The sequence below is a fragment of the Saimiri boliviensis genome, chromosome 6, assembly GCF_048565385.1.
Source record: "Saimiri boliviensis isolate mSaiBol1 chromosome 6, mSaiBol1.pri, whole genome shotgun sequence".
In the NCBI taxonomy this organism is placed as follows: domain Eukaryota; kingdom Metazoa; phylum Chordata; class Mammalia; order Primates; family Cebidae; genus Saimiri; species Saimiri boliviensis.
The window spans coordinates 133,081,986-133,106,905 of record NC_133454.1 but is presented as its reverse complement, the minus strand read 5'-3'; the positions used below and the strand labels follow the sequence as shown (position 1 = coordinate 133,106,905).

Here is a 24,920-nt window from a genome sequence, read left to right as displayed (position 1 = left end):
TGTCCTGCTAGGCTGCTAACTTAGCCATCAGAGCTCAACTCCGCCTCGCGTCCCCAGGGGAACCCCCCCCCCAAGACCCCTGAGGTACCCCACACCTAGCTGCTTCCTCTCGTTTTTTTTTTTTTTTTTTTTTTTTTTTTTTTTGAGACAGTTTCGCTTTTGTTACCCAGGCTGGAGTGCAATGGCACGATCTCGGCTCACCGCAACCTCCACCTTCTGGGTTCAGGCAATTCTCCTGCCTCAGCCTCCTGAGTAGCTGGGATTACAGGCATGTGCCACTATGCCCAGCTAATTTTTTGTATTTTCAGTAGAGACGGGGTTTCACCATGTTGACCAGGATGGTCTCGATCTCTTGACCTCGTGATCCACCCGCCTCGGCCTCCCAAAGTGCTGGGATTACAGGCTTGAGCCACCGCGCCCGGCCCGTTTTTTTTTTTTTTTTTTTGAGATGCAGTCTTGCTCTGTTGCCCAGGCTGGAGTGCAATGGCACGATCTCAGCTCACCACAACCTCCACCGCCCAGTCAAACAATTCACCCGCCTCAACCTCCCGAGTAGCTGGGATTACAGGCATGGACCACCACACCTGGCTAATTTTTGTAGTTTTAGTAGAGACAGTGTTTCACCGTGTGGCCAGGCGTGTCTTGAAGTCCTGACCTCAGGTGATCTGCCCGCCTTGACCTACCAAAGTGCTGGGATTACAGGCGTGAGCCACCGTGCCTGGCCCTCATTTTTGTATATTTTTAGTAGAGACGGGGTTTCACCACGTTGGCCAGGGTGGTCTCGACCTTTCAGCTTTCTGTGATCTGGCCCCCTTGGCCTCCCCAAGTGCTGGGATTACAGGTGGGAGCCACCGCACCCGGCCTCCCATTTTGAGCTTCTGTAACAGGTGCTTACCTGCCCCCAGTAGGGCTGGGGCTGGGTTGACTTTCCACTGCTCTCTGGGATGACTGGGAGAGGCTGGGGACTGGACAGCATCCCCACAGATGGCCCCATCCTGGGAAGGCCCTGCTCTGGCTTCTCTAACTGAGCCAGGGTTGGCGGCAGCCCCATGCCCTATCCCAGACCCTCTGCAGCCCTGACAACAGAGAGCCAGTGTTCCTGGGGAGACAGAATCTCATTACCTTCGACCCCAACCTAAGCCAGCCTCTCGTTTGGAGTGGTGTGAGGTGCAGGGCGGGATCCTGGATCCAAGCCAAGGGCGGCTTGCTCCACAGACCTGGAGAAATATGCGGAAAAGGGGCGAGAGGGTGACATCACCCAGAAGCGCTCCACCTCTGGGGCAATTATCGGGGGAGAGGCGGGCCCCAGTCAGACGCAGGCAGCTCCAAAGCCTGAACAGGCAGGGACAGACCCAGGTACAGACCCAGGTAAGAGGCCAAGGTCAGGAGGGGCCGCGGGGGCAGGACAGGGGTGAGACCCCACGTGGGGGCACGTGGGTCTGCGGAGCTGGGGTCCCCCACGAAGGGTTTGCAGGAATCGCATATGGCCTTAGATGTTTATGGGTCAGTCTGTGGGTGAGCCAGTGGGTCCCGGGGGTCCCGAGGCCTGGGCGGCTTTCAGGTCTGGGGGTGCTCCTCCGGGGGCCAGCTCCTCCGTGTCCCGGGTGGGTGTCACAGACAGGACGACCCGGTGGGGAGGGGCGGCGGTGGCCCCGAAATCAGAGCCCCCTCTCGCGGGTACCCGGATCTGTGCGAGGCTTCCGGCCTCCAGGCTCGGGGGCCTGCGCTCGGCCTGCCCCGCACCCCTGCGAGCCCCCTGCTAGCCCACCAGCGGCGGAGGGCGGGGCTCAGCGCGGGGGGCGGGGTCCTGGGCGGGGCGGAGCCCCAGGGCGCGGCCGTTCCCCGCGCGCCGCGATTGGTCCCCGCGCGCCGGCCCCGCCCCCTCCGTGAGCCCCGCACTTAAAAGCGCCGCCTCCGCGCCGCCCGCGTAGGTTCTTCGCCTCGGCCCGCGGGGCCCGGACCTAGAGCTGCAGCGGGACCCGCCGGCCCGGGCGAGCGAGCGAGCGGCGCACGGAGCCCGCGGCCGCCGCGATGTTTCCCCGGGAGGCGACGTGGAACATCTCGTTCGCGGGCTGCGGCTTCCTCGGCGTCTACCACGTCGGCGTGGCCTCCTGCCTCCGCGAGCACGCGCCCTTCCTGGTGGCCAACGCCGCGCACATCTACGGCGCCTCGGCCGGGGCGCTCACGGCCACGGCGCTGGTCACCGGGGCCTGCCTGGGTGAGCGGGGCGGCCCGCGGGGCCGGGGGGCGCTCCCTGTGGGCGCCGGGGGGAGGATCCCACGCGGGTCGCCGGCCCGGGGGCGGGGCCTGGCTTGTTTTGCTCCGAGGGTGCCGGGGCCGCCTCCCGGGCGCAGAGGTTGTGGGGCGGGCGGGTGCCGCAGAAGCGGCGTCATTGGACAGAGAAAGTAGCTCGTGGACGGGACCGTGAGAACCCGAGGAGGGACCTGAGCCACCCCGGGGCCCTGGATGTTACACCCGGCGCCAGCGGTCGGTCACTGTGTCCTGGGCCTCCGCAGTTCCAGGCTGTTATCGGGGGCCTGGCACGGGGGTGGCCGGGAAGGAGGAGCCCCGCTGAGGTCAGGGCTGGAGCGAGGGCCCTCCTGCCCTCTCCTCACACGCGGTGCCCTGTGGCCTGGCTCCCAGGCGCGGCCCACCACTTTGGCACACGTCATGGGTGAGGGTGCTTCTGGGCTCTGGAGCCTGTGGTCAGGAGGGCGCGGGTCTCTGTGTGCTGGGCTGGCCTCGGCTGGTAACATCGGCTGCTATGAGGAAGCGGTGTTTACGGCACATGACCTCAGGAGTCCTGGAACTGCTGCCCAGCTCCCGGCCCGCAAGGACACGCAAGATGCCAGGGGCGCCCTGCTCAGCAGGAGCCTGTCCGGCCTTCGCCCCCGCCCTCTTCTTCTGATCTTTGTTCTGGGAGGGATGGGCTGGACCACAGAAGTTAACCACCCCCCAGGTCCCAATAACTAGAGCCATTATTGGAAGAGCCCCGTTCAGCCCTCTCCCTCTCACGGAGGCCTCAGACAAGCGCCTCTCATTCAGCCCCCTGGCTTCAAGACACATCAGGGTCCCTGCTACCGCAGCCAGGGAAGCTTCTCCCACAGTGCCTCCCACCCTGCTCCCAACAAGACTCCGACTCTAGCGTGGTCGTGCACAGCTGAAGCCCCTAGTGCGGCAGGTGGTGGCTGAGAAGCCCCTGGCCCCACACTGCCCCACTCCTGACCAGGGCCATGTCCTGGAGGAGGGCTCAGACCTCAGCTCTTCTCCCAAGGTTCCTGACCACTCCTAGGGACTAGCCCCATGCTGGCCAGCACCCCTGAGCCCCAAAAGGAGTGTCTGGCTGGGTTGCTTGCTCTTGGCTGCAGCGGGACACAGGTATGGGTTCCTAGGGACTGGGCCCCAACTGCTTCTAGCCGAACACCCCCGGGGCCTGTGAGCTGTGACCTGCGTGCCCGGCTGGGCTTTGTGGGTCTGTCCCATCCCCCCGCTGGATCTGGCCAAGTGGGTGAAGGCTGAGACCTGTCAGAGTTGAGCGTCTGCCTGGTCCCCTGTCCTGGGCTGGATGCCACACCAGGCCCAGTGACTCATGGGGACAGGCAGTTGGGAAATACCAGGCAGAGGGCAGGTCCTGGTCTCAGCTGACCAGCCTCTGCTGTCTGCGGTCCCATGGGAGGTGGCCAAAGCCCCAGCTGTGAGCCAGCCCCACGGGCACTGGGACTCCTCCAGGGTCTGTATGCCATGGAGCCCTGGGCACGGGGCCACGAAGGAAGGTGGGTTCCTAAGCCCAGGAGCGCTGGCCGCTAACCTCGGTCATGCTGCCCCAGGTGAGGCTGGTGCTGATATCATCGAGGTGTCTAAAGAGGCCCGGAAGCGGTTCCTGGGCCCCCTGCACCCCTCCTTCAACCTGGTGAAGACCATCCGTGGCTGCCTGCTAAAGACCCTGCCTGCTGACAGCCACGAGCGTGCCAGTGGGCGCCTGGGCATCTCCCTGACCCGCGTGTCGGATGGCGAGAACGTCATCATATCCCACTTCAACTCCAAGGACGAGCTCATTCAGGTGGGGGGGCGTTGGGGAGCCATGCTGGGGGGAGGCGCAAACCCTAAGGTCCCTGCTCACTCTCGTGCTCTGTCCCTGCCCCGAAGGCCAATGTCTGCAGCACATTCATCCCTGTGTACTGTGGTCTCATCCCTCCCTCCCTCCAGGGTGTGGTGAGTATCCCAAACCCTGAGCACCTTCCGCGGGGTGGGATGAGGGACAGAGAAGGAGGCCGCTGAGCACCGTCCCCTCAGGCCATTGCTCTGCCACTGCGTTACCCCACTTCCCCTGTCAGTCCCTGGTGTCCCTGACAGCTACCTCCCTGTGTTACTCAAGAAACAGGGTAGCTATGGCAACACACGCTTCCTGTGGCTCTCCGTCCCTGCCCCCGCCCCAATCTGGGATCTGCTCAGTGCCCCAGCTGGCCCACAGCCAGTGCCCAGTGGATAAAATGCTCAAATGAAATAGCCACTGAATGGGGGCCCTTGGTGGCCGGTTGGGGTGGCTGTCACAGCCGGCAGGCCCTCACGTGCAGCCCTGTCTGTGTCCTGCGGAAGCGCTATGTGGATGGTGGCATTTCAGACAACCTGCCGCTCTACGAGCTGAAGAACACCATCACAGTGTCCCCCTTCTCGGGCGAGAGTGACATCTGCCCACAGGACAGCTCTACCAACATCCACGAGCTTCGGGTCACCAACACCAGCATCCAGTTCAACCTGCGTAACCTCTACCGCCTCTCCAAGGCCCTCTTCCCGCCCGAGCCCATGGTGAGCCTTGCCCCGGGGACCGGCCTGCCCAGCCTCTCCTCACTGGGCTCCTTGACTTCTCCTGAGTGCCCGGAGTAGGGTGGGAGTCTGTGCAGCCTCTTCTGAGGGCTGGGGGAAGTGCACAACCTCTCCAGGGGCAGCAGGCCCCCCCAGCCTCGCTGTCTAACCTCTCCGTCTAGCAGGTTCCATGTCCAGCCCCCCTCTCACTGCAACCTCCGATCAGGCAATTCTCGTGCCTCAGTCCCCCAAGTAGCTGGGATTACAGGCGCCCACCACCACGTATGGCTAATTTCTGTATTTTTAGTAGAGAGAAGATTTCACTATGTTGGCCAGGCTGATCTCAAACTCTTGACCTCAGGTGATTGGCCTGCATCAGCCTCCCAAAGTGCTGGGCTTAGACGTGAACCACTACACCCAGCCGCAGCCTCTTTTTTTTTTTTTTTTTGGAGACAGGGTCTCGCTGGCACTTTGGGAGGCTGAGGCCGGTGGATCACGAGGTCAGGAGCTTGAGACCAGCCTGGCCAACATAGCGAAACCTCGTCTCTACTAAAAATGCAAAAAAAAAAAAAAATTACCAGGCACACGCCTGTAATCCCAGTTTACTCGGGAGGCTGAGGCAGGAGAATCACTTGAACCTGGGAGGTGAAGGTTGTGGTGAACTGAGATCACCCCACTGCACTCCAGCCTGGGCGGCAGAGTGAGACGCTGTCTCAAAAAAAAACACAAAAAGCAGGATCTCACTCTGTCACCCAGGATGGAGTGAAGTGGGGTGATCTTGCTCATGGCAATCTCTGCCTCCTGGGTTTAAGTAATTCTCCGGACTCAGCATCCCGAGTAGCTGGGATTACAGGCCTGTGCCACCATGCCTGGGTAATTTTTGTATTTTTTGTAGAGTCGGGGTTTTGCCATGTTGGTCAAGCTGGTCTCCAATCCTTGACCTCAGTGATCTGCCCGCCTCAGCCTTCCAACGTGCTGGGATTACAGGCGTGGGCCGCAGCACCCCGCCTCCTGCCTAGCCTCCATCTTGTTCTGGATCTAGGATAGGTTTTGGGGCTGGGGGCTGCGGAGGGAGGGGGCTGTCAGGGACTCCAGAAGCCGACCGGGGATGCGTGGGCCGCCCACTTCCATTTCCTCCTCCTCACTGCAGGTGCTGCGGGAGATGTGCAAGCAGGGCTACCGGGACGGCCTGCGCTTCCTGCGGCGGAACGGTGCGCGGGACGGCGGGCTGGGCGGGCTGGGCTCGGCGGCTCTGCTGTCCTCTGCCGCCCACCGGCCGCGGCCGCGCTGATTAACGGAATCCCCTCCCGTCCCCACCCCAGGCCTCCTGAACCGGCCCAACCCCTTGCTGGCGTTGCCCGCCGCCCGCCCTGACGGCCCGGAGGATGAGGACGAGGAGGAGGACGAGGCCGTGGAGAGCGCCCGAGCGGAGGATCGCTCGCAGCCGCCGGGGGAAGGTCACATCCTGGAGCACCTGCCCGCCCGGCTTAATGAGGGTGCGTGCACCTCGGGGACGGGACGGGAGGAGGGGAGGGGACGGCGAGGCGCGGAGGGAGGCCGAGCGGGTCCTGGGCTCCCCTGCCTCCGCTGGCCGCCAACCTCCTGCCCGCCCGCCCGCAGCCCTGCTGGAGGCCTGTGTGGAGCCCAGGGACCTGTTGACCACCTTCTCCAACATGCTGCCCGTGCGCCTGGCCACGGCCATGATGGTGCCCTACACGCTGCCGCTGGAGAGCGCCGTGTCCTTCACCATCCGGTGTGGGGGCAGGAGGGTCGGGAGAGGGGCCCCGGGGACGGACTTGGGGATCATCCGCGAGTGATGGCCACGCGGAAGGTGGGGTGGGGTGGGCGGTGCCGAACCAGGGCGCAGACGGGGCCCGGTGGGTGGGCGTGTGGGCCTGGCCGGGTCCCTGAGCGCGCGCTCGCCCCCTCCCCAGCTTGCTGGAGTGGCTGCCCGACGTTCCCGAGGACATCCGGTGGATGAAGGAGCAGACGGGCAGCATCTGCCAGTACCTGGTGATGCGCGCCAAGAGGAAGCTGGGCCGCCACCTGCCCTCCAGGTGAGCCGCCGACCGCGCGCCCGCCTGCCCGGCCCCGGCCCGCGGCGCCCGTGCCCGGCACTGAAGCCCTCCCCGCCCCGGCCCCGCCCCGCAGGCTGTCGGAGCAGGCGGAGCTCCGCCGCGCCCAGTCGCTGCCCTCCGTGCCGCTGTCCTGCGCCGCCTACAGCGAGGCACTGCCCGGGTGGATGCGCAACAACCTCTCGCTGGGGGACGCGCTGGCCAAGTGGGAGGAGTGCCAGCGCCAGCTGCTGCTCGGCCTCTTCTGCACCAACGTGGCCTTCCCGCCGGACGCTCTGCGCATGCGCGCGCCCGCCCCCGCGGGCCCCGCCCCCGAGGCCCCGCCCCCTCGCTGAGCGCCCCGCCCCTGCAGCCCGGCCCGAGAGTCGGTGCCCTGGGGCTGCCCGAGACCCCGACCCCCGGCCTCTCTCCATGACCACTGCGGAGTGAGGAGGAGGGGGCCTTGCGGCGGACCCCCGCCAGCCACGCACAGCTGCACTCAGTGGGGAGGATTGCGTTCCCCTCCCCGGGGCCGCCGAGGCCCGCGCACCTGGGCCCGCGCACCTGTGCCTTAGTCGTCCTTCCGCGTGCTGCCCGCGCACCTCCCCACCCGTACTCCGAGAACTCTGCAGCTGCTCTTCCCTCCACGTTTTTCATGTCCTGCTGAAAAGTCCGTGTGAAGAATTATTTATTTTCGCCAAAGCACATGTAATAAATGCTGCAGCCCAGCCTCTGCCCACTGCGCTTGTGTGTGACTGCCGGCTTGCTGGAGAGCATGGTGGCGAGGCGCGGGCGCTCCTCAGCTGGCCAGCATCTCCACAGCTGCAGGTCAGGGCTTCCAGCGTCGCAGTCCTGGGCCTGGCATGTAGAACGTGCCAGGCTGGCCTGGGCACCCCCTACAGGCACATGTGAGCCTGGTGCATTCCTGCCTACCCCCTGGCTAGGACCCATCCTCACGACCCCCACTTTGCCCGGAGGCCTCCTGGCTGACCCTTGGACACAGCCTTCTGAGAGCTGATGGAAATATTTGGGACCAAGATCCTTGGTAAATAAAACAGGAAAATGTTTGCAAAAGGTGTCACCTGCCCCTCCCGCCACACAATGACGCAGCGGGGTGTGTGGCTTTTGGGGCAGGACAGCTGTAGAGGCCGAGTCGGGGCACACACAGAGCTGGCCGGGTGGGTGGTCCTCACGGAACTCCTGAGCGCGCCCAGCTTGCTGGAGTGGCTGCTCCAACCTGGGCATTTGCCCGAAAGCTGTCCCCCACCCTCTCAAGCCCCTCTGGCTTCATGCACACATGCTCTTGTTCCCCTGCCTCCCCCCACATACGCAGCCTCCTGCCAGTACCCAGGGGTGGAGGGGGCTGGGATATGGAGGCAGGTGAGAGCCTAGCTGAAGGGGGCTCAGCGCCGTGCAGGAGAAGTGGTTTCCTGAGAGCGCACTCTGCATGGCGGGGAGGCCAGCCCTCCTTGGTAACAAAAAAGGACACATGGCCTGAGGCTGCTGGAGCAGAGCCCTGGGCCTGGCTGGCTGGCCAGAGCCAGCCCCCACCTGCTCCTCTCAGAAGGCGTGGGTGGCTGTGGTGGCAGCCCCCTGCCAACAATAACGGTTGGCTCTGCGATCTGGGACCGGGTGAGCCGGCCAGGCAGGTCCCTGGTGCGCCTGTGCCAGGGCCAACCCCCTTGGTCTGAAGGTCCTGTGCCATAAGCCCAGCCTATTGTGGTTCAGCTGGGTCCCGGGCCCCTTCCCTTGAGAAGCAGAGGCCTGGAAGCCCCCAGGATTGCTGGGCGGGATCCTGAGGCCAGCCCTGCAGGTGGGTGAGGGGCCGGGCTGGGGCTGGGGCTGGGGCGGGCTCCTCGGTCTCGCGTGGAATTTTCTTCCCGGCAGGAGGGTTCCACTCGGGCCTCACGCAGCTCCTCTTTCCACTCCTCCCCAGAGGGGAGCCCTAGTCAGGAGTGCTGTGAGGGGCTGCAGAGGTGGGACCTCCCTGTGCCCCGGCTGGTCCACCGAATACCGCTAAGTTCAACATCTTCTAGCCTTACATGTTGATTGTTTTCGTCTGTTTTGAGCCGGAGTCTCACTCTGTTGCCCAGGCTGGAGTGCAGTGGGGTGATCTCAGTTCACGGCAACTTCTGCCTCCTGGGTTCAAGCCATTCTCCTGCCTCAGCCTCCCGAGTGGCTAGGATTACAAGTGTGCACCACTATGCCCAGCTAATTTTTTTTTTTTTTTTTGAGATGGAGTCTCATTTTGTCATTCAGGCAGGAGTGCAGTGGCTTGATCTCGGCTCACTGCAACCTCTGGCTTCTGAATTCAAGTGATTCTCCTGCCTAAGCCTTCTGATTAGCTGGGACTACAGGCGCATGCCACCACGTCCGGCTAATTTTTTTATTTTTTTTATTTTTTTTTGAGACGGAGTTTCACTCTTGTTACCCAGGCTGGAGTGCAATGGCGCGATCTCGGCTCACCGCAACCTCTGCCTCCTGGGTTCAGGCAATTCTTCTGCCTCAGCCTCCTGAGTAGCTGGGATTACAGGCACGCGCCACCACACCCAGCTAGTTTTTTGTATTTTTAGTAGAGACAGGGTTTCACCATGTTGACCAGGATGGTCTCGATCTCTCGACCTCGTGATCCACCCGCCTCGGCCTCCCAAAGTGCTGGGATTACAGGCGTGAGCCACCATGCCCGGCTGATTTTTTTTTTTTTTTTTTTTTTTTTAGTAGAGATGGGGTTAGCCAGGACGGTCTTGACCTCCTGACCTCGTGATCCTCCCACCTTGGTCTACCAAAGTGCTGGGATTGCAGGTGTGAGCCATGGCGCCTGGATATTTTGTATTTTTAGTAGAGATGGGGTCTCCCCATGTTGGCCAGGATGGTCTCGAACTCCTGACCTCAGGTGATCGGCCCACCTTGGCCTCCCAAAGTGCTAGAATTCCAGGTGTGAGCCACTGCGCTGGGCCGACATGCTTATTGTTTAAAAATTGGGGCCGGGCGCGGTGGCTCAAGCCTGTAATCCCAGCACTTTGGGAGGCCGAGGCGGGTGGATCACGAGGTCAAGAGATCGAGACCATCCTGGTCAACACGGTGAAACCCCGTCTCTACTAAAAAAATACAAAAAATTAGCTGGGCATGGTGGCGTGTGCCTGTAATCCCAGCTACTCAGGAGGTTGAGGCAGGAGAATTGCCTGAACCCAGGAGGCGGAGGTTGCGGTGAGCCGAGATAGCGCCATTGCACTCCAGCCTGGGTAACGAGAGCGAAACTCCGTCTCAAAAAAAAAAAAAAAAAAAAAAAAAAAAAATTGGGACAGTATAGGGAAGAGAGTGACGCCTCCCCACCCCTGGAGATAACCGATGCAAGCATTTGGTCTGTTTCCTGCCGGGCTTTTTCCTGCACACACGTTTGGCGCCTTAAGTCGGGCTCTCCCGGACGGGAGCGGCCCCTCCCAGGCGCTGGTGTCTACGCCGCCCCTGCAGCCTTGTCCCTGCTCCGGGGGGACCCTGGGTCTCCGGGGCACATCGCTGCTCCTCGGCTCTCTCAGGCCGACAGAGATCGGGCCGCAAGGGCAGCTCAGAGAGGCGGGGACAGGCGACAGCAGCACAGAGCAGCCTCTCCTGGGCCGGCCCGAGCGGGGGTCTCGGTGCCTGTGAGGAGGCAGGGGTCGCTCCGGGCCCGGTGCCCCTGGTGTCCCGTCCGGGTCCCAGCTGGGGCGGGGCGCGCCCAGCGTTTCCGGGAGGAGCGGCCCTGGCGAGAGGCAGGTGCGGCCGTGCAGCTCACAGGTAGGCAGGTGCCCGCTGGTCCCGCCGAGGCCCCTCCACCGCCGCCCGCCCGGCACCCTCTCCCAGCCGCGGTGGCCCGTGCCAAACCTGAGCATGTCGGTCAGAGACTCCGGGTACCCCTCGGGACCTGAGGCAGCAGCGGCCAGGGCAGGCTTGGCCTCCAGAGTTGCAGGAGCGCAGGCGGCCGGCTGCCGCACCCGGCCAGCCCATCCTCCTAGCTCCCTGGGGCCCAGCCGCCGTGGCTTCCGGCAGGGGTGGACCTGAAAGTTGGAGGGTGAGGCGACAATGTGGCCTGGAGGCAATGGCCCTGGTGTCTCGTGTCCCCTTCCCTCAGCTGCTCAGGCTTGCCCTCTGCGGAGGTGGCCCGGCTAAGAAATACCGGAGGACCCTGGCCGTGGAGCCAGGGGCCAGGATCCCCGCTTTCTGGTGGGGGAAGGCTGGTGTCACTGGGGAGCAGCTTTGGAAATCCGGGATGAGGACGCTGTGGGAAGGACAGGTGGCTCTGGTTAGGGGGCGGGGCATCTCTGCAAGGAGTTCTGGGACAGGGAAGGGCCTTAGTGATGGGGGGCAGGGGCGTTAGGTTTCGAATCTGAAAGTATTCCTGAGCAGAGCGGCAGAGGCGAGGGGCTCTGCCGGTTGGGACCTGGCCCCTGCACCCTGCGGGCTTAGTTGTGGGGAGGGAGGGGCTGCTGGGCAGGAGGGAGGAGTTTGCCCCGGCTGCCAGCTGTCATGAGGCTGGGCCACCCAGGTTCAGGCTAGGGGCTAAGGACTTGGTCAGGGCTGGCTGAGCCCTCACGTGGGGTCAGATCTCCAACTGCAGAAAGCGGCGGGCTCCTCCCTCACTGACCGCAAGCCCGCCCCTCTCAGCTTTCAGGAGTCGCCTTCCTCATCACCAGGTCTTCTCCACCGGCCCCGAGACTGCCCCCACCTCCAGCTTCCCATCCTGAACTGGGCAGCTCCTCCTGGGGCTCTCGCCTCTCCCTGGGTTCCAGCTTCCTGAGATGCCAGACCCATCGGGGTAGCACCCACAGTCCCTGAGCCTGTCTCACCCACCGCAGTGACAGCCCCAGCCCTCTGGCCCCACCTTGCCTTCCGCCCACCTTCCCACCTGCTGCAGGGAGGGCCTGCAGCTGACCCTTCAGACACACTTGCACCCCAGCAGCTCCCCTCCCGAATTTCTTCTGACCCTCCCTTGGCTTCACAGCACCTGAAGGCCAGGCTGAGGCCCCCTGTTCCCATGGCCAGCCTGGGAGAGCCTGAGGCTGATGAGGCCCAGGAGGAGGTGGCGGAACTGGAGGGAGGTCCTGCAGAGCCCCGGGCTGCCATGCTGGAGCAGGCCCAGGAGCTGTTTCTGCTATGTGACAAGGAGGCCAAGGGCTTCATCACCAGGCACGACCTGCAGGTGAGTCCCCGGCCCCAAGAGACTGCCTCGGCCCGGGGCGGACCTCAGCGGCTCATCCCTGCTGTCCTTCCCTGACCAGGGTCTCCAGAGCGACCTCCCCCTCACGCCTGAGCAGCTGGAGGCCGTGTTTGAAAGTCTGGACCAGGCTCACACTGGCTTCCTCACCCCCCGCGAGTTCTGCCTGGGCCTGGGTGAGCCTGAGGCCCGCCCATCCCCCACTACCCAGAGGCTGGGCGCCTGTGGCCCGAGGGCTGCCTGCGCTCCTCCTCCCTCCAGGGCCAGTGCTGGTGTCTGCACCCACCCGCGCCTGGTGTCCCCGGCTCTGTGGAGTGTGCGGAAGCTGACCTTCCTGCCCCCACTCCTCTCCTGTGCTATGCCCCGTGGGGCTGGGAGCCGGCCTGTCACCTCTTGTTCCCAGGCCAATAGGACCAGAACAAGGAAGAAAAACAGGAAACTGGGCCCTGAGAGAGGCCAGGATACTTGCTGGGAGGGTGAACGGGACAGAGCCAGGGCGGTGACCCACAGCCCCGGTAATGCTCGCTCCATGCCTGCAGGGATGTTTGTGGGGGTGCAGTCGGCCCAGGGAGAAATCCCCGGCAGGGCTCCCGAGGAGACCTTTGAGTCAGGCTGGATGGACGTGCAGGGCACGGGGGGCTCTCTGGACGAGGAGGAGGAGGAGGAAGAGGAGGAGCGATTCCACACTGCGCTGGAGCAGCTGGGGGTGGCCCCAGTCCTGGGCGAGTGAGTCGGCGCTGGCCCTGCCACCCCGCCCCTCCTGCTGTTTCGCTGCCTGCATGCTGTCTGCCCCTGACACCCGAGTGCGGGTCCCGCACAGGCTCAGGCCCGGCCCAGCGTCAGCTCCGACTCCCTGGGAGGGACCCGTCGTGATTTCCCGCAGAATTTGCATTTCAGGAGGCAGCAGCCAGGGCTGCGGGGAGGAGGGGCGGCGCCGGGAGCGGGGCCACAGACCGGCACCGCCCGGTACACACGGCTCACCGGCCACCCACGCTGGGCAGCGGCGAAGGCGCTCACGGGAGGGATGCCCTGCCCGCGGCAAGCGCGCCTGTCCGGTCCAGGACCAGAGTCTCCCAGGGGTTTGCCGTGGGCGGAGGGGCGCCTGCTCCCCGCCTCTGCCAGCTCCAACCTCCGTTCACGTCCGCCCTCCAGGCAGCGGGCTGTGAGGACGCTCTGGGCCCGGCTGCAGCGCGAGCGCCCGGAGCTGCTGAGCTCTTTCGAGGACGTTCTGATAGGCGCGTCCGCCTGCCTGGAGGAGGCGGCCCGGGAGCGCGACGGCCTGGAGCAGGCGCTGCGGAGGTGAGCGCCGGGTGGGGTCTGGGGGCCAGCGGAGGGCCTCGGGCAGCAGCAGAGGGGGTGCTGGGGGGCTGCAGCGCCGGCAAGTTCTCATCCAGGTCTCCCCGTGCCCCGAAGGCGCGAGAGCGAGCACGAGCGGGAGGTGCGCGCTCTGTACGAGGAGATGGAGCAGCTTCGCGAGCAAAGCCGGCGCCCGCCGAGTCAGGTGGGCCTCGGGCCCCGCCCCGCGCCAGGCCCAACCCCGCCGCGCGCGCCCCCTGGCTCCGCCTTCCCCGAACGAGCCCCACCCCGACGGCTCCACCTCTGCGGGGCCCGGCTGCCCCCGGTCCAGGGAGACCCCGCTGGGCCTCACCCCTCGCGCCCGTCCGGTCTTCTCCACCCGACCCCGCTCCGTCCTGGCCCACTCCCAGCCCCCGGCCCTCCGTGTGCCTCGTGTGCACGCCCGGGCGGCCGGCGAAGGCTCAGTGGCCCTCCGTGCGTCCCAGAGCTCCGCCGGCGGGGAGCGGAGAAGCCGCCTGGAGCTGGAGCTGCAGGGTCGCGAGCAGGACCTAGAACGCGCGGACCTGCGGCAGCGGGAGGTGAGCGCCCGGCGCCTGCCCCGTCCCCACAGCCAGCCGTGCGCGCTCCCCTGGGCCGCAGTGTCCCCGGCCCGCGGGTTGCCGGGAGCCTGGGCACGCGCAGCACCCCGGGGAAGAGGGAGCGTTCCTCGCCGGTCTCCATCCTCTAGTTAGAGCAGCAGCTGCGGGCCCGGGCTGCGGAGCACCTGGAGGCGCAGGCCCAGAACTCCCAGCTGTGGCGGGCGCACGAGGCGCTGCGGGCGCAGCTGGAAGGAGCGCAGGAACAGATCCGCAGGCTGGAGGGCGAAGCGCGAGGCCGCCAGGAGCAAACCCAACGGTGCCGGGGAACGGGGCCGGGGCGTGTCCCGGGGGAGGGGCCCTCGGGTGCTCGGGTCTGCGCCACTTTCATCCCCACCTCAAAGTCCCAGCCCGGCTCTGTGGGAGGGAGGGTCTTCTAGGGGGTCCTGGGGCTCCCCGGTAGCCTTCCTGCAGCCGGGTCACCACCTCCTACCCACAGAGACGTGGTCGCCGTCTCCAGGAACATGCAGAAGGAGAAAGTCAGCCTGCTACGGCAACTGGAGCTGCTCAGGTGCGGCCAGGCTCAGGCCGGCGAGGGAAGGGGCTCAGCGGAGCCAGGGGGCTCCAAGCTCCCCAACATTCTTGGCTACCGCTCTGCTCCGCTGGAAGTCTTTCCTATGTCTGCCTTTCACGCCTCATGTTGCAGTCCCAGCCAGACACCTCTTTTCTGTCGAGGGGAGTCAGAGCCCACCTCCCTCACCTTGCGCTCCCTCAGACCCGCTCAGTGTCGGACTCCTCCTTCCCTAGGGAGCTGAACACACGGCTGCGAGACGACAGGGACGCCTTCGAGGCCAGGCGGGCGGGCAGCAGCCGCAGGAAGGCTCTGACCACCGCCCGCCTGCCTGGGCCCACCTGCTGCTGTTGCTGCTGCTGGTCTCGGCCCCCCAGACGCGGCTCTGGTCACCTTCCCAGTGCCCGGTGACCGGCCCCGAGTGACTCACGGAGCGTCAGCTGGAAGCTGTCCTGGCAGGAGACTTGTCATGGGTTGGGTGGTGCCTACTCAGGGTGCGGGCTCTCCCCAGGGGGCCCCAGGCCTGCCTGACCGAAGACATAAAGAACTAGCCTGGGGGTGGTCAGGGGCCTGGGGGTGGTCAGGGTCCCGTGTGCCCTCTGCCAGTTCTTCATTCTGTCCCCATTCAATCAACCCCATCTCAGTTCAGCAGAAACACCCCTGGTCAAATAAACCCACTGCCTGCCCTGCATCCTCCTGGCCTTCGTGCCTCTGGGAGCCGCAGCCTGGGTGGGTGTGCACACTGCATGAGTGGTCACTGTGCACGCGCGCCGTGTGGGTGAACACGTGGGCCTGCGGCACGGGGGCTGAGGTCCTGCGTGTCCTCTTGTGTCCCTGGTCATGCCCCCCAACTCATACTCATCAAGGCTGGAGCCCCACAGGGCCCCCCCCAGTGTGTGGGTCAGGGCGTCCCGCTGTCTTGCCCAGGAGCCCAGCCACCGCCTCACCCGCCAGTCTTCACCTGTGTCACTGATGAATGAGCTGGGGGTGGGGGGGAGCCCCCTCCTTCCTCACTCCCACTCTTGGCTTCCCCGTGCCGCCCTAGGCCGGTCCTGCCCTTCCTCCCTCACCTCCTCGCACCACACCCAGTGGCTCCTTCCAGTATCTCTGGCTGGGACCCCAGGCCTGCCCGGGTCTCCAGGGTGTCCACACTGCCCGCGGCCTAGCCTCTCTCCTGCCTCTGCCCACGGCGCTAGGCTCTCCCCTGCCCCAGGCCCGCAACCGTTCTGCCGACCCCTTGAAGCCTCTGGGCGGTTCCAGGGTGCGGAGAAAGAGACGGGGTTGGGCATGGAGGCGGGCCCGGCCGCCGCAGCCCCGGGCCTCTGGTCGCCGCTCCACCTCGGCCCGCCTCCCGCTCAGCTCCTCCGTCCCGGGACAGGGGACCCTTGATGGGCTGTTGGCGCCCTCAGGGCTGCAGCTCGCCCGGCCCCCGCAGTGCGGGGTCGACCCCCAGCGCCTGCACCCACCGGCTCGCGCTCGCCACGCGGGTTCGGACTTGCCGGGCTTCTGCCGCCGCGGGCGGGGCCTGCGGCCTGGGGCGGGGCCGGGGCGGGGCGTCTCCTCGCAGGCCCCGGGCCGCGCATTCTCCGCGCTGGGAGCCGCCCCCGCCGTCGCCGCCGCCGCCCGGGCCCGAACTCCGACGCGTGGTGGGTGAGTGAGTGCGCGGCGCCGGCCGAGGGGGGCGAGGGGGCCCAGGGGGCCGAGGGGCCGAGGGTGCTGCGCGCCCCAGTACCCGAGGCCCCGCCGTAGCCGCCCGGGGAGCCCGGGAGGCCGCGCCCACCGCCTGGCCCAGCTTCCTCGCAGGCCCTTCCGCGGGAGGCGGCGCCGGGCGGGTGGGAGAGGCGCCTCCCGGGGCCTCGGACGGGCCTGACGTCCCCCTTCGCCGCCGGGGCCCCGGGACGCCCAGCCTGGACACCCCGCTCATTGTCTCTGGACACGGCCCCCTTCCCTCCGCCCGCGTGCAAGTGGGCGCGCCATTGGCCGCGTCGGGCGGGGTCGGCGGCGGCGGTGACCTCATTGCAGTGCCCGGAGACGCCCGGCAGGCTCGGAGTCCCGGGTCCCCCTGTGGGGGCTCTCCCTGATGGGGCGCGGGCCGCCCGGGGGCCTGGTGCGGTTCCCGAGGACTGGGGAAGGCCGGAGAGCTATTTCTGGCTGGCGTTTTCCCAGGCGGTTCGCGGGGACCAGGCGTTCCTGGGAAGAGGGGCCACTCCTCAGCGGGTCGCCTGCGTCCTGGCGGTGGAGGCTGCATCTGCGCCCAGAACCAGCCTCCCCAGAAAGCTTGGGACCTCACAGCCAGGCCAGGGGCAGGTCCCCCAGCTCGGCGGCAGGGTCTGCTCCTGCCAATCCTAGTGTATTACGCCCCAGCTCCGTCACGGAGGGTGACTCTCAGCTCAGTGGTCAGGTCTGGCCCCCACAGCTCCATGGCGCCGCTTTCCCAGGCTGTGGCTGCTGTTGCTTGGTGGGGGAAAGGCCAGTGATGGGTCTGGAAGTAAGGCTCAGGGTGGGGCAGGCATGAGGTCCCTCCCAGGATCAGACTGGCCAGAAATGTCCTCTGCCTTGGGAGGCCAAGGCGGGTGGGTGACGTGAGGTCAGGAGTTCGAGACCATCCTGGCCAACGTCCATACCCTGTCTCTACTAAAAATACGAAAAGTAGCTGGGAGTGGTGGCAGGCGCGACGCAGTAGGCTGAGGCAGGAGAATCGCTTGAACCCAGGAGGTGAAGGTTGCAGTGAGCTGAGATCCTGCCATTGCACTCCCGCCTGGTGACAAGAGCGAAACTCCATCCCCAAAAATAAAATCACTGGGCGAGGTGGTAGTTCACGCCTGTAATCTTAGCACTTTGGGAGGCTGACGAGGGCGGATCACGAGGTCAAGAGATCAAGACCAGATTGGTCAACATGATGAAACCCTGTCTCTACTAAAAATACAAAAATTAGCCAGGTGTGGTGGCGCGTGCCTGTAATCCCAGCCACTTGAGAGGCTGAGGCAGGAGAATCGCTTGAACCCAGGAGGCGGTTGCAGTGAGCTGAGATCGCGCCACTGCACTCTAGCTTGGTGACAGAGCGGTACTCCGTTCCCCTCTTCCCCCCACCAAAAAAAAAAGCGAAAAAGAAAAATGTCCTCTGCCTTACCCCACCCTAGCCCAGACCAAAATACCAGGCTTGGCCAGTCCTCCTCTGCCTCCAGAATGAACCTGGAACACTCTGGCCCTTGGACCAGACCTGCGCCCTGTGACCTGACATGCCCTTGTCTCTCTAGCCTAGAGTCCTGGGGAGCTTCTGTCCACCTGTCCTACCGAGGAGTCTTTCCCAGCTGGCTGGTGAGTGCTGGGCAGAGTGGGGCGGAGCAGGCGGGCGGTTAAAGTCCGGGCTTGGCTGTGCTGTCTGGAAACGCCGCCCGGGGCGCTCAGCTGCTGTCTGCGCCCACACCCTCCCTGCCTTCCCCGTGCTCACAGCTTGCCCACTGCTTCGGGCTGGGCCGGGCGCGGGGCCTCTGGGGAGGGGCACGGCCTGTCTCTGTGCTGCCCCTCGGGTTGGTGTGGCCCCCTGTCCAGGAAAAACCCTCCCGGTCTGCCAGGCTCCACCTGCCTCCGCACTCCATTCCCCGCCTCTGGCCGGGAGGAAGGAAGAGCTTTAACAAACCGGAAATAGGGCCAGAGAACCTTAGGAAGGCGCTGAGCTGGGGCCTGTTCGAACCCCAACCCCTCCGCTTTCTCTGAGTGGCCTCCTCTGCCCTCACTGCAGGCCTGTGGCCTGTAGACTCCTACCAGCCTGTGACGTGGGCCCCTGGGAATGCCATGGGGGGCGGGCAGGCCGGCCTGAGCTCACTGGAGGGGCCTGCTAGGGCTTCCTCCCCCGGCTGCCAGCAGGGGTGAGTCAGCAGTGATGGCTGGAGGCCCTCCGTGACCCCCGTCCTGTCTGGGGGCACCAGGGGTCTATCCTGGCTGTACTGGGTCAGGCCCCCGAGTCGCTAGGTAAGTGGCTCACGTCCTGTTCCCATGGGGGCTCCTTCACAGGCCTCCCGGGATGGTGGCTGGCTCCGCCCCAGCTCCTGGGCTGGCTTGGGCACCTGTGTCCCTTCCTTGTAGCTGTCCTCCTGTCACGGGCCTGGTGTTGTGGCCCTGCTGACCCCTCCTGTGCCTCCCCAGCCCCAGGATGGGCGAGTTCAACGAGAAGGCAACATGTGGCACCGTCTGCCTCAAGTACCTGCTGTTTACCTACAACTGCTGCTTCTGGGTGAGGGGGGATTGCCCCGTCCCCACCCCCACCCCCGGGCCACCCTCAGACCCAGCAGACTCGGTGACCAGCGTGTGCTGCTTGTAGCTGGCCGGCCTGGCCGTCATGGCAGTGGGAATCTGGACGCTGGCCCTCAAGAGTGACTACATCAGCCTGCTGGCCTCGGGCACCTACCTGGCCACGGCCTACATCCTGGTGGTGGCGGGTGCTGTCGTCATGGTGACCGGGGTCCTGGGCTGCTGTGCTACCTTCAAGGAGCGGCGGAACCTGCTGCGCCTGGTCAGCGGGGCGGAGGCCATGGGGCGGGGGGTGTGGATGGGGCCCAAGGGGGCTTTGAACCTGTGCCCTGCTGCGCTTACCTGGCCCGGGTTGGGGTGGGGTACGGTCCTTCCCCACCTGCCCAGTCCTTTGGGTCCCCACATTCCTGCTGGACCAGCTGAGGGAAGCCACCAGCTCGGAAAGCAAGCTTCAGGGTCGTGGCAGCCCCTCAGCCCCCACCTGGAGCCTGAGAAGCCGGGATGGGGGCTCTGCTCTGAGGTGCTCAGGCACTAGGCCTCAGACGGGTGTCCTTGCCCCCCAGTACTTCATCCTGCTCCTCCTCATCTTTCTGCTGGAGATCATCGCTGGTGTCCTCGCCTACGCCTACTACCAGCAGGTGAGGGGCCTGGGCAGGCCATTCAGACAGACATGCACAGGTGGGGCACACCTGTGACACACACAGGTGACTAGCACCAGCCCCCACCCCCACGGTGCCAGAGCTGACCCACGTGCTGCTGGGCCCTGGAGGTGGAGTCTAGGTCTCTGCAGGGGAACATGAGGTCGGGCTGGTGTCCAGGGGATCCGGAAGCCCTCTGCCTCTGCCACACACACTCCACTGTCACCCCGCCCCACCCCACCTCCCCTCATCCTGAGGTCCAGCCCCAGCCGTTCCCTTTGGTCTCAGCCGGGCCCTGGGCCTCTCCCCTGCCATCCTGGGGCTCTGCCAGCCCCACCTTGAAGGGTCTTAGACTGAGGCTGAAGTTTCCTGCATCCCAACCCCAGCTGAACACGGAGCTCAAGGAGAACCTGAAGGACACCATGACCAAGCGCTACCACCAGCCGGGCCACGAGGGCGTGACCAACGCTGTGGACCAGCTGCAGCAGGAGGTGGGTGGGTGGTGCTGGGGGGGGCACGTCCATCCCCAGAGCCGCCCTGGACTCACCCTGGCCTTGTTCTTGATGCAGTTCCACTGCTGTGGGAGCAACAACTCACAGGACTGGCGGGACAGCGAGTGGATCCGCTCAGGGGAGGCCGGCGGCCGTGTGGTCCCCGACAGCTGCTGCAAGACGGTGGTGCCTGGCTGTGGGCAGCGGGACCACGCCTCCAACATCTACAAGGTGGAGGTGGGTGGGCACCCAGCGACCCGCCTAATTTAATCTACAAGGAGGTGGGGGGACAGCCCAGCGAGAGCCTGCACTGGCAGGGAGCTGACTGCCTGGGTGCTAGGGGTGGGCCTGGAACACCCTGAAAGCAGAGAGGGCCCACCTGCAGCACCCTTTGGGATCCCACAGGGCGGCTGCATCACCAAGCTGGAGACCTTCATCCAGGAGCACCTGAGGGTCATTGGGGCTGTGGGCGTTGGCATCGCCTGTGTGCAGGTGAGGGCCTGTGCGGGCGATGGTGACCTTGTCGGGGACTCGGGCAGGCGGCCGGTGGCCCCGTGGCGTCTGCTTACGCCTGCCCGGCTCTGCACACAGGTCTTCGGGATGATCTTCACCTGCTGCCTATACAGGAGCCTCAAGCTGGAGCACTACTGACCCTGCCGCGGGCTCAGCCACGCTCGAAGTGCCCTGCTGCTGCCGCCGCACCCAACTACTGAGCTGAGACTACTGCACCAGGGCTGGGCTCCCAATGCCTCCCACCCTGTGCCATCGCCAGGGCCTCTGGGGACCCAAACCCCGGAGGCAGCTTCAAGTGCCTTTTGCTGCACACCAAAGTCTGGAGGCCTGAGCCCAGTGGCAAGGGCACTGGCTGGCTGTGATGGTATGGGGAGTGGGGTGTTTCCTGGGGCTCCCTGGACACACTCCCTGCCTGGTGGTCAGGAGCAGGCTGGAAGGGGCCTTGCTGAGTGGGGCAGGGCTGGGTGTTCCCAGCAGGTAGAGGCTCTTCAGGTACTGGGGCTTTGCCTTGCAGCCACGTGGCCCCCTCCCAGTCTGGGGAAACCGACTGACCCTTGGGCCTGCACCTCTGCCCCTCCGACCCTCAACAGCCAGACCCTCTGCGGTCTTTCCCTCCACTGACACCCCCAACCGAGATGCTGTGTGGTCACTACCTGTCTGTGTGCCTGTGGGGCAGGGCTTATTCACTGCTGTATCCCAGATGCCTGCAACTGTCCCTGCCACATACAGGTGCTCAATAAACACTTGTGGAACAGACGGGTGAGCTCGCTGTGCTGGGACAGATGGTCTGTCCTCAGGGCCCTCATGTCCACAGAACAGACAGACCCACACTGTCAGCATCAAGACAAAGGCCAGAGCCAGGAGGGCAAACCCCTCACGGGGCTCCAGAGCAGGAAGGTCTAATGGTAGGGACAGCGAGCACAGGCCTCCCAGCGGAACGGAGCACAATTGCTCCTAAATGGTGTTCACAGCCCCTGAGGGAGAGGAAAATGAAGTATTTCCAAAGATGCTTCTGGCCACAGTGGGAAGCTGAAGCCTGGGGGCCATGCCCAGGTAAGAGATACCAGGCAGATGGGGTGGAAGCAGCAGGGGAATCACATGGAGGAGCTTCTAAGCCCTGCTGGGGGCCAGAGGGTAGGAGGGGTGCCAGGGCTTGGTCACTGATTGTACCCCCACTGCCCATGCCCCATCTCTAAGGCTCAGAACTGTAGACCCCCAGGCGGACCCCACTCCTCCACCAGAGGACACCATGCCAGGTATCTGGGCAGCAGGGCCATCTGGCCTGGGGTGGTTGCTGGACATCAGGGCCTCCTTAGGGCCACCTCCTGGCCCAGGTAGGGGCGTCTCAAGGCTGGTGCTGCCTTCTCCCTCGACAGGAACCTGGCCTACACTCCCTGCTAGGCTTGGGTGAGACACTCAGGGTCAGGCAGCAGCAGGCAGGGGTCAGCAGGTGCTGGCGTCGTCACCACAGCCGAGACTGTTCGGGCCCCAGAAGATCTGGCCCTTTTTCCTTTTATATAGCTGTTCTGAGAGTCTCATGCCGTTGCCCAGGCTGGAGTGCAGCGCTAACCTCCCAGGCTCAAGTGATCATCCCACCTCAGCTCCGAGTGGCTGGGACTACAGGTGTGAATGTTGTACCCAGCTAATTTATTAATTTTTTTTGTAGAGACGGGGGCTTACTAGGATGCCCAGGCTGGTCTTCCAATTCCTGGACTCAAGTGATCCTCCTCCCTTGGCCTACCAAAGTGCCAGGATTACAGGGGGAGCCCCTTTGCCCGGCCTAAATCCCGTTCTTCAGATTCCAAGAGAGAGGGTACAGGAGCCCCTGTGCTTGGCCTCAAGAGCTCCCAGAACACAGGGGCCTCAAACAGCCACAAAGTGGAAGCCTCTCCTGGCCATGCCTCCTGCAGGGGTGCCTGTGGAGCAGGCTGACCCAGGGTTGGGAGGGTTCAGGGCCTGGCTTGCCAGGGTCCTGCCTGCTGCTCTGGGCCGCTGCAGTGTGAGAGCTGGGACCTTGGTGGTTCTGAAAGAACTTTACTGGATGTTTCGTTCCAGAGTGGGGTAGGGGACGCAATCCACACGCTGCAGCCAGGCATCCCCAGTGTCTCAGTCTCATGAACGCGGGGCAGGACGCTCATGGCCCATCGTCGGCACGGTCACTTCTCTAGGGGCGCATAGTTGAGCAGCTTCTCGATCAGGTCCACGTGGGCCAGCAGCATCCGGCGGCAGCAGTAGCGCTTCAGGCCCAGGGCGTCCAAGGCATCCCTGTGTCAACGGGAGGGGTGGAGAGGCCGGCTGAGCTCCATGGTCTGCACAGGCCTGGAGCCCACGTCCAACCTGCCTCCGGGCACTGCCTGCTGGCCTCAGCCCCCTGCTACCGGCAAGGTGACCAGATCTAATCCGGGTGCATCGGAAGCTGAGACTGAGCAGTACGGTCCTGGCTGGAGCGGGAGCAGCCTCTTCTCCCACCTCCTCTGGCTGTACGTGTGTGTGTATAACATATGTAAGAAATGTAAACAAAATGAATACTACAAGCCATTTAGGGGAGCTTAGAAGACCAAGGTGCTGATGTGCAGGTCCCCACATCCAGCACCAGCCACAGCAGGGGGGCTCTCCAGGGGCCCGCCCTTAGCTGGTTCACCCAGAGCAAGCCTACTCTGCTGCTGTGGGGTCTTTCCTTACCTCTGCTTCCTTCAGTCAGGGAGAGACTGCTTCTCCAGGGAGCCACCTCCCTCATCTCCAAGTCAATCAGAAGCTTTCCCTGGGACCTAGTTCCAGTCACTCTCAAGACCTCCAGAACATTCCCACACGGATGGCTCCCATGTGTGGAGACAGAAGCTTGGGAAAGAGGCAGCCACGTGGGAGGCCCTGGCCCTTTGCATCACTGGGGAAGGGTCTGGCCAGGCCGCTGGCCACTCACTCTAGCAGCCCACTCAGCCCGTCCATTCACTTTCCTCATTCACAGGGCAAGCTGCACTGAGCGCCTATGGCAGGCCGGCACACGCCCAGGCTTCACATATGACCAAGACGCAGGCACGGTGGCGACAGCAGTACCAAGGGACAAGCGCAGGAGAAGGACTGCCTACTCCTCAAAGTCCAATGGCAAGGGCGGGCAGCAAGTCTGCCCTACATTTCTTTTCTTTCCTTTTGAGATGGAGTCTCGCACTGTCACCCCGGCTGGAGTGCAGTGGTGCAATCTCGGCTCACTGCAACCTCCGCCTCCGGGGTTCAAGCAATTCTCCTGCCTCAGCCTCCCAAGTAGCTGAGTTTACAGGCGACCAAAACCACCCCTAATTTTTTTTTGGTATTTTTAGTAGACACAGGGTTTCACTGTGTTGGCCAGGCTGGTGTCAAACTGCTGACCTTGTGATCTGCCTGCCTCAGCCTCCCGAAGTGCCGGGATCACAGGCGTGAGCCGCCGCGCCCACCCGTCCCGAAGCGGGGTTTGCAGGACATGGGGTGGGCCTGGGAGCAGAGACAGGAGATCTGGGCGGAGACCAAGGGCTTTTCTGCGGGGCACAAGGCGCGTGCGACCCGCCAGGACACCACTGGCTTGAAACCCAAGCTCCCTTCTCTCCCCGGACTTCAGGGGACAACGTTCTCCCGCGGGCAGATCACAGAGCGGAGCTGGAGAGGTCGGGCCTGAAGCTGCTCACGGGAGCGCCGGCCGCAGGCAGCGCGGCGCCTCCCGCCCCGGCCCGCACCCTAGGCCGGCGCCAGCACCGGCCCCCGGCCCCCGACCCCCGGCCCCCGGTTCCCTGCCCCCGACTCCCGGCCCCCGACCCCCGGCCCCCGGCTCCCGGCCCCCGGCTCCCGGCCCCCGACTCCCAGCCCCCGGACCCCGGTCCCCGGCTTCCTGCCCCTGGCTCCCTGCCCCCTGCCCCCGGCCCCCTGCCCCCAGTCCCCGGCTCCCTGCCCCCGACTCCCAGCCCCCGGCCCCCGACTCCCGGCTCCCGGCTCCCGGCCCCTGTCCCCGGCCCCCGACTCCCGGCTCCCGGCCCCTGTCTCCGGCCCCCGACTCCCGGCTCCCGGCCCCGACTCCCGGCCTCTGCTCCCAGCCCCCGACTCCCGGCCCCGACTCCCGGCCTCTGCTCCCAGCCCCCGACTCCCGGCCCCGGGCCCCGGCCCGCGCCTCACCCCTCGGTGTATTCGGCCTGCAGGAGCCCCAGGTAGGCCTCCCACTTGTTGCCGACGATCTTGCCACAGGTGAAGCAACGCACCGGAATGATCATGGCGGCGGCGCGTCCCAGACTGCCCGGCTGGGCCCGGCGACCCGCGAAGATCCCCCCAGGCCCCGCCCCGGGCGCGTCCACTGTGGCGGGGGGACCGGCTCCGCGCGTTCTCCGCTGCCCCGGCCGTTCCCCCACCAGCCCTGGCGTCGTTGCCCGCGGTTTCCGCCGGGATGGGCTTTCCCCGTGCGTCCCGGGGCTTCCGGGTCCGCGCGGCCGCGGCAGCAGCAGACGGCCCCCCCCGGCCGCCGCCTTGGTTCGTCCCGGCGCTACGGAGTCTGATTGGGGCCAAAAGGCCCCCGCAGCAG

General features: G+C 65.2%; 4 protein-coding genes across 6 annotated transcripts; 3 read left to right on the top strand and 1 right to left on the bottom strand.

Annotated features, from left to right (window-relative positions):
- The first annotated feature begins 1,289 nt into the window (after positions 1-1,289).
- Positions 1,290-7,585, top strand: PNPLA2 (patatin like domain 2, triacylglycerol lipase). The gene is made up of 10 exons (XM_039471238.2): positions 1,290-1,368; positions 1,932-2,218; positions 3,828-4,060; positions 4,147-4,212; positions 4,597-4,806; positions 5,954-6,014; positions 6,126-6,299; positions 6,424-6,556; positions 6,738-6,860; positions 6,955-7,585. Exons 2-10 carry the CDS (start codon positions 2,032-2,034, stop codon positions 7,211-7,213), a joined length of 1,446 nt encoding a protein of 481 aa, XP_039327172.1. The 5' UTR covers positions 1,290-1,368; positions 1,932-2,031; the 3' UTR covers positions 7,214-7,585.
- Positions 7,586-8,525: 940 nt separating this feature from the next.
- Positions 8,526-15,981, top strand: CRACR2B (calcium release activated channel regulator 2B). 3 transcript variants are annotated; one of them, XM_039471315.2, is made up of 11 exons: positions 10,256-10,631; positions 11,499-11,527; positions 11,836-12,033; positions 12,113-12,224; positions 12,588-12,774; positions 13,201-13,347; positions 13,462-13,549; positions 13,830-13,922; positions 14,072-14,238; positions 14,419-14,490; positions 14,727-15,981. In XM_039471315.2, the coding sequence occupies exons 3-11, from the start codon at positions 11,869-11,871 to the stop codon at positions 14,899-14,901; spliced, it is 1,206 nt and encodes a 401-aa protein (XP_039327249.2). In that variant the 5' UTR covers positions 10,256-10,631; positions 11,499-11,527; positions 11,836-11,868; the 3' UTR covers positions 14,902-15,981. The 3 variants fall into 3 exon arrangements, with proteins under 3 accessions (XP_039327248.2, XP_039327249.2, XP_039327246.2); XM_039471314.2 differs by lacking the exons at positions 10,256-10,631; positions 11,499-11,527 and adding an exon at positions 8,526-8,670; XM_039471312.2 differs by lacking the exon at positions 11,499-11,527.
- A 129-nt stretch (positions 15,982-16,110) lies between these two features.
- On the top strand, positions 16,111-21,139 carry CD151 (CD151 molecule (Raph blood group)). The gene is made up of 9 exons (XM_039471316.2): positions 16,111-16,140; positions 17,748-17,808; positions 18,637-18,724; positions 18,812-19,003; positions 19,305-19,379; positions 19,766-19,870; positions 19,949-20,107; positions 20,276-20,362; positions 20,462-21,139. The coding sequence occupies exons 3-9, from the start codon at positions 18,644-18,646 to the stop codon at positions 20,519-20,521; spliced, it is 759 nt and encodes a 252-aa protein (XP_039327250.1). The 5' UTR covers positions 16,111-16,140; positions 17,748-17,808; positions 18,637-18,643; the 3' UTR covers positions 20,522-21,139.
- A 1,262-nt stretch (positions 21,140-22,401) lies between these two features.
- On the bottom strand, positions 22,402-24,895 carry POLR2L (RNA polymerase II, I and III subunit L). The gene is made up of 2 exons (XM_039471311.2): positions 24,521-24,895; positions 22,402-22,648 (listed from the first exon to the last, which is right to left on the bottom strand). Exons 1-2 carry the CDS (start codon positions 24,613-24,615, stop codon positions 22,540-22,542), a joined length of 204 nt encoding a protein of 67 aa, XP_039327245.1. The 5' UTR covers positions 24,616-24,895; the 3' UTR covers positions 22,402-22,539.
- Positions 24,896-24,920: the final 25 nt, after the last annotated feature.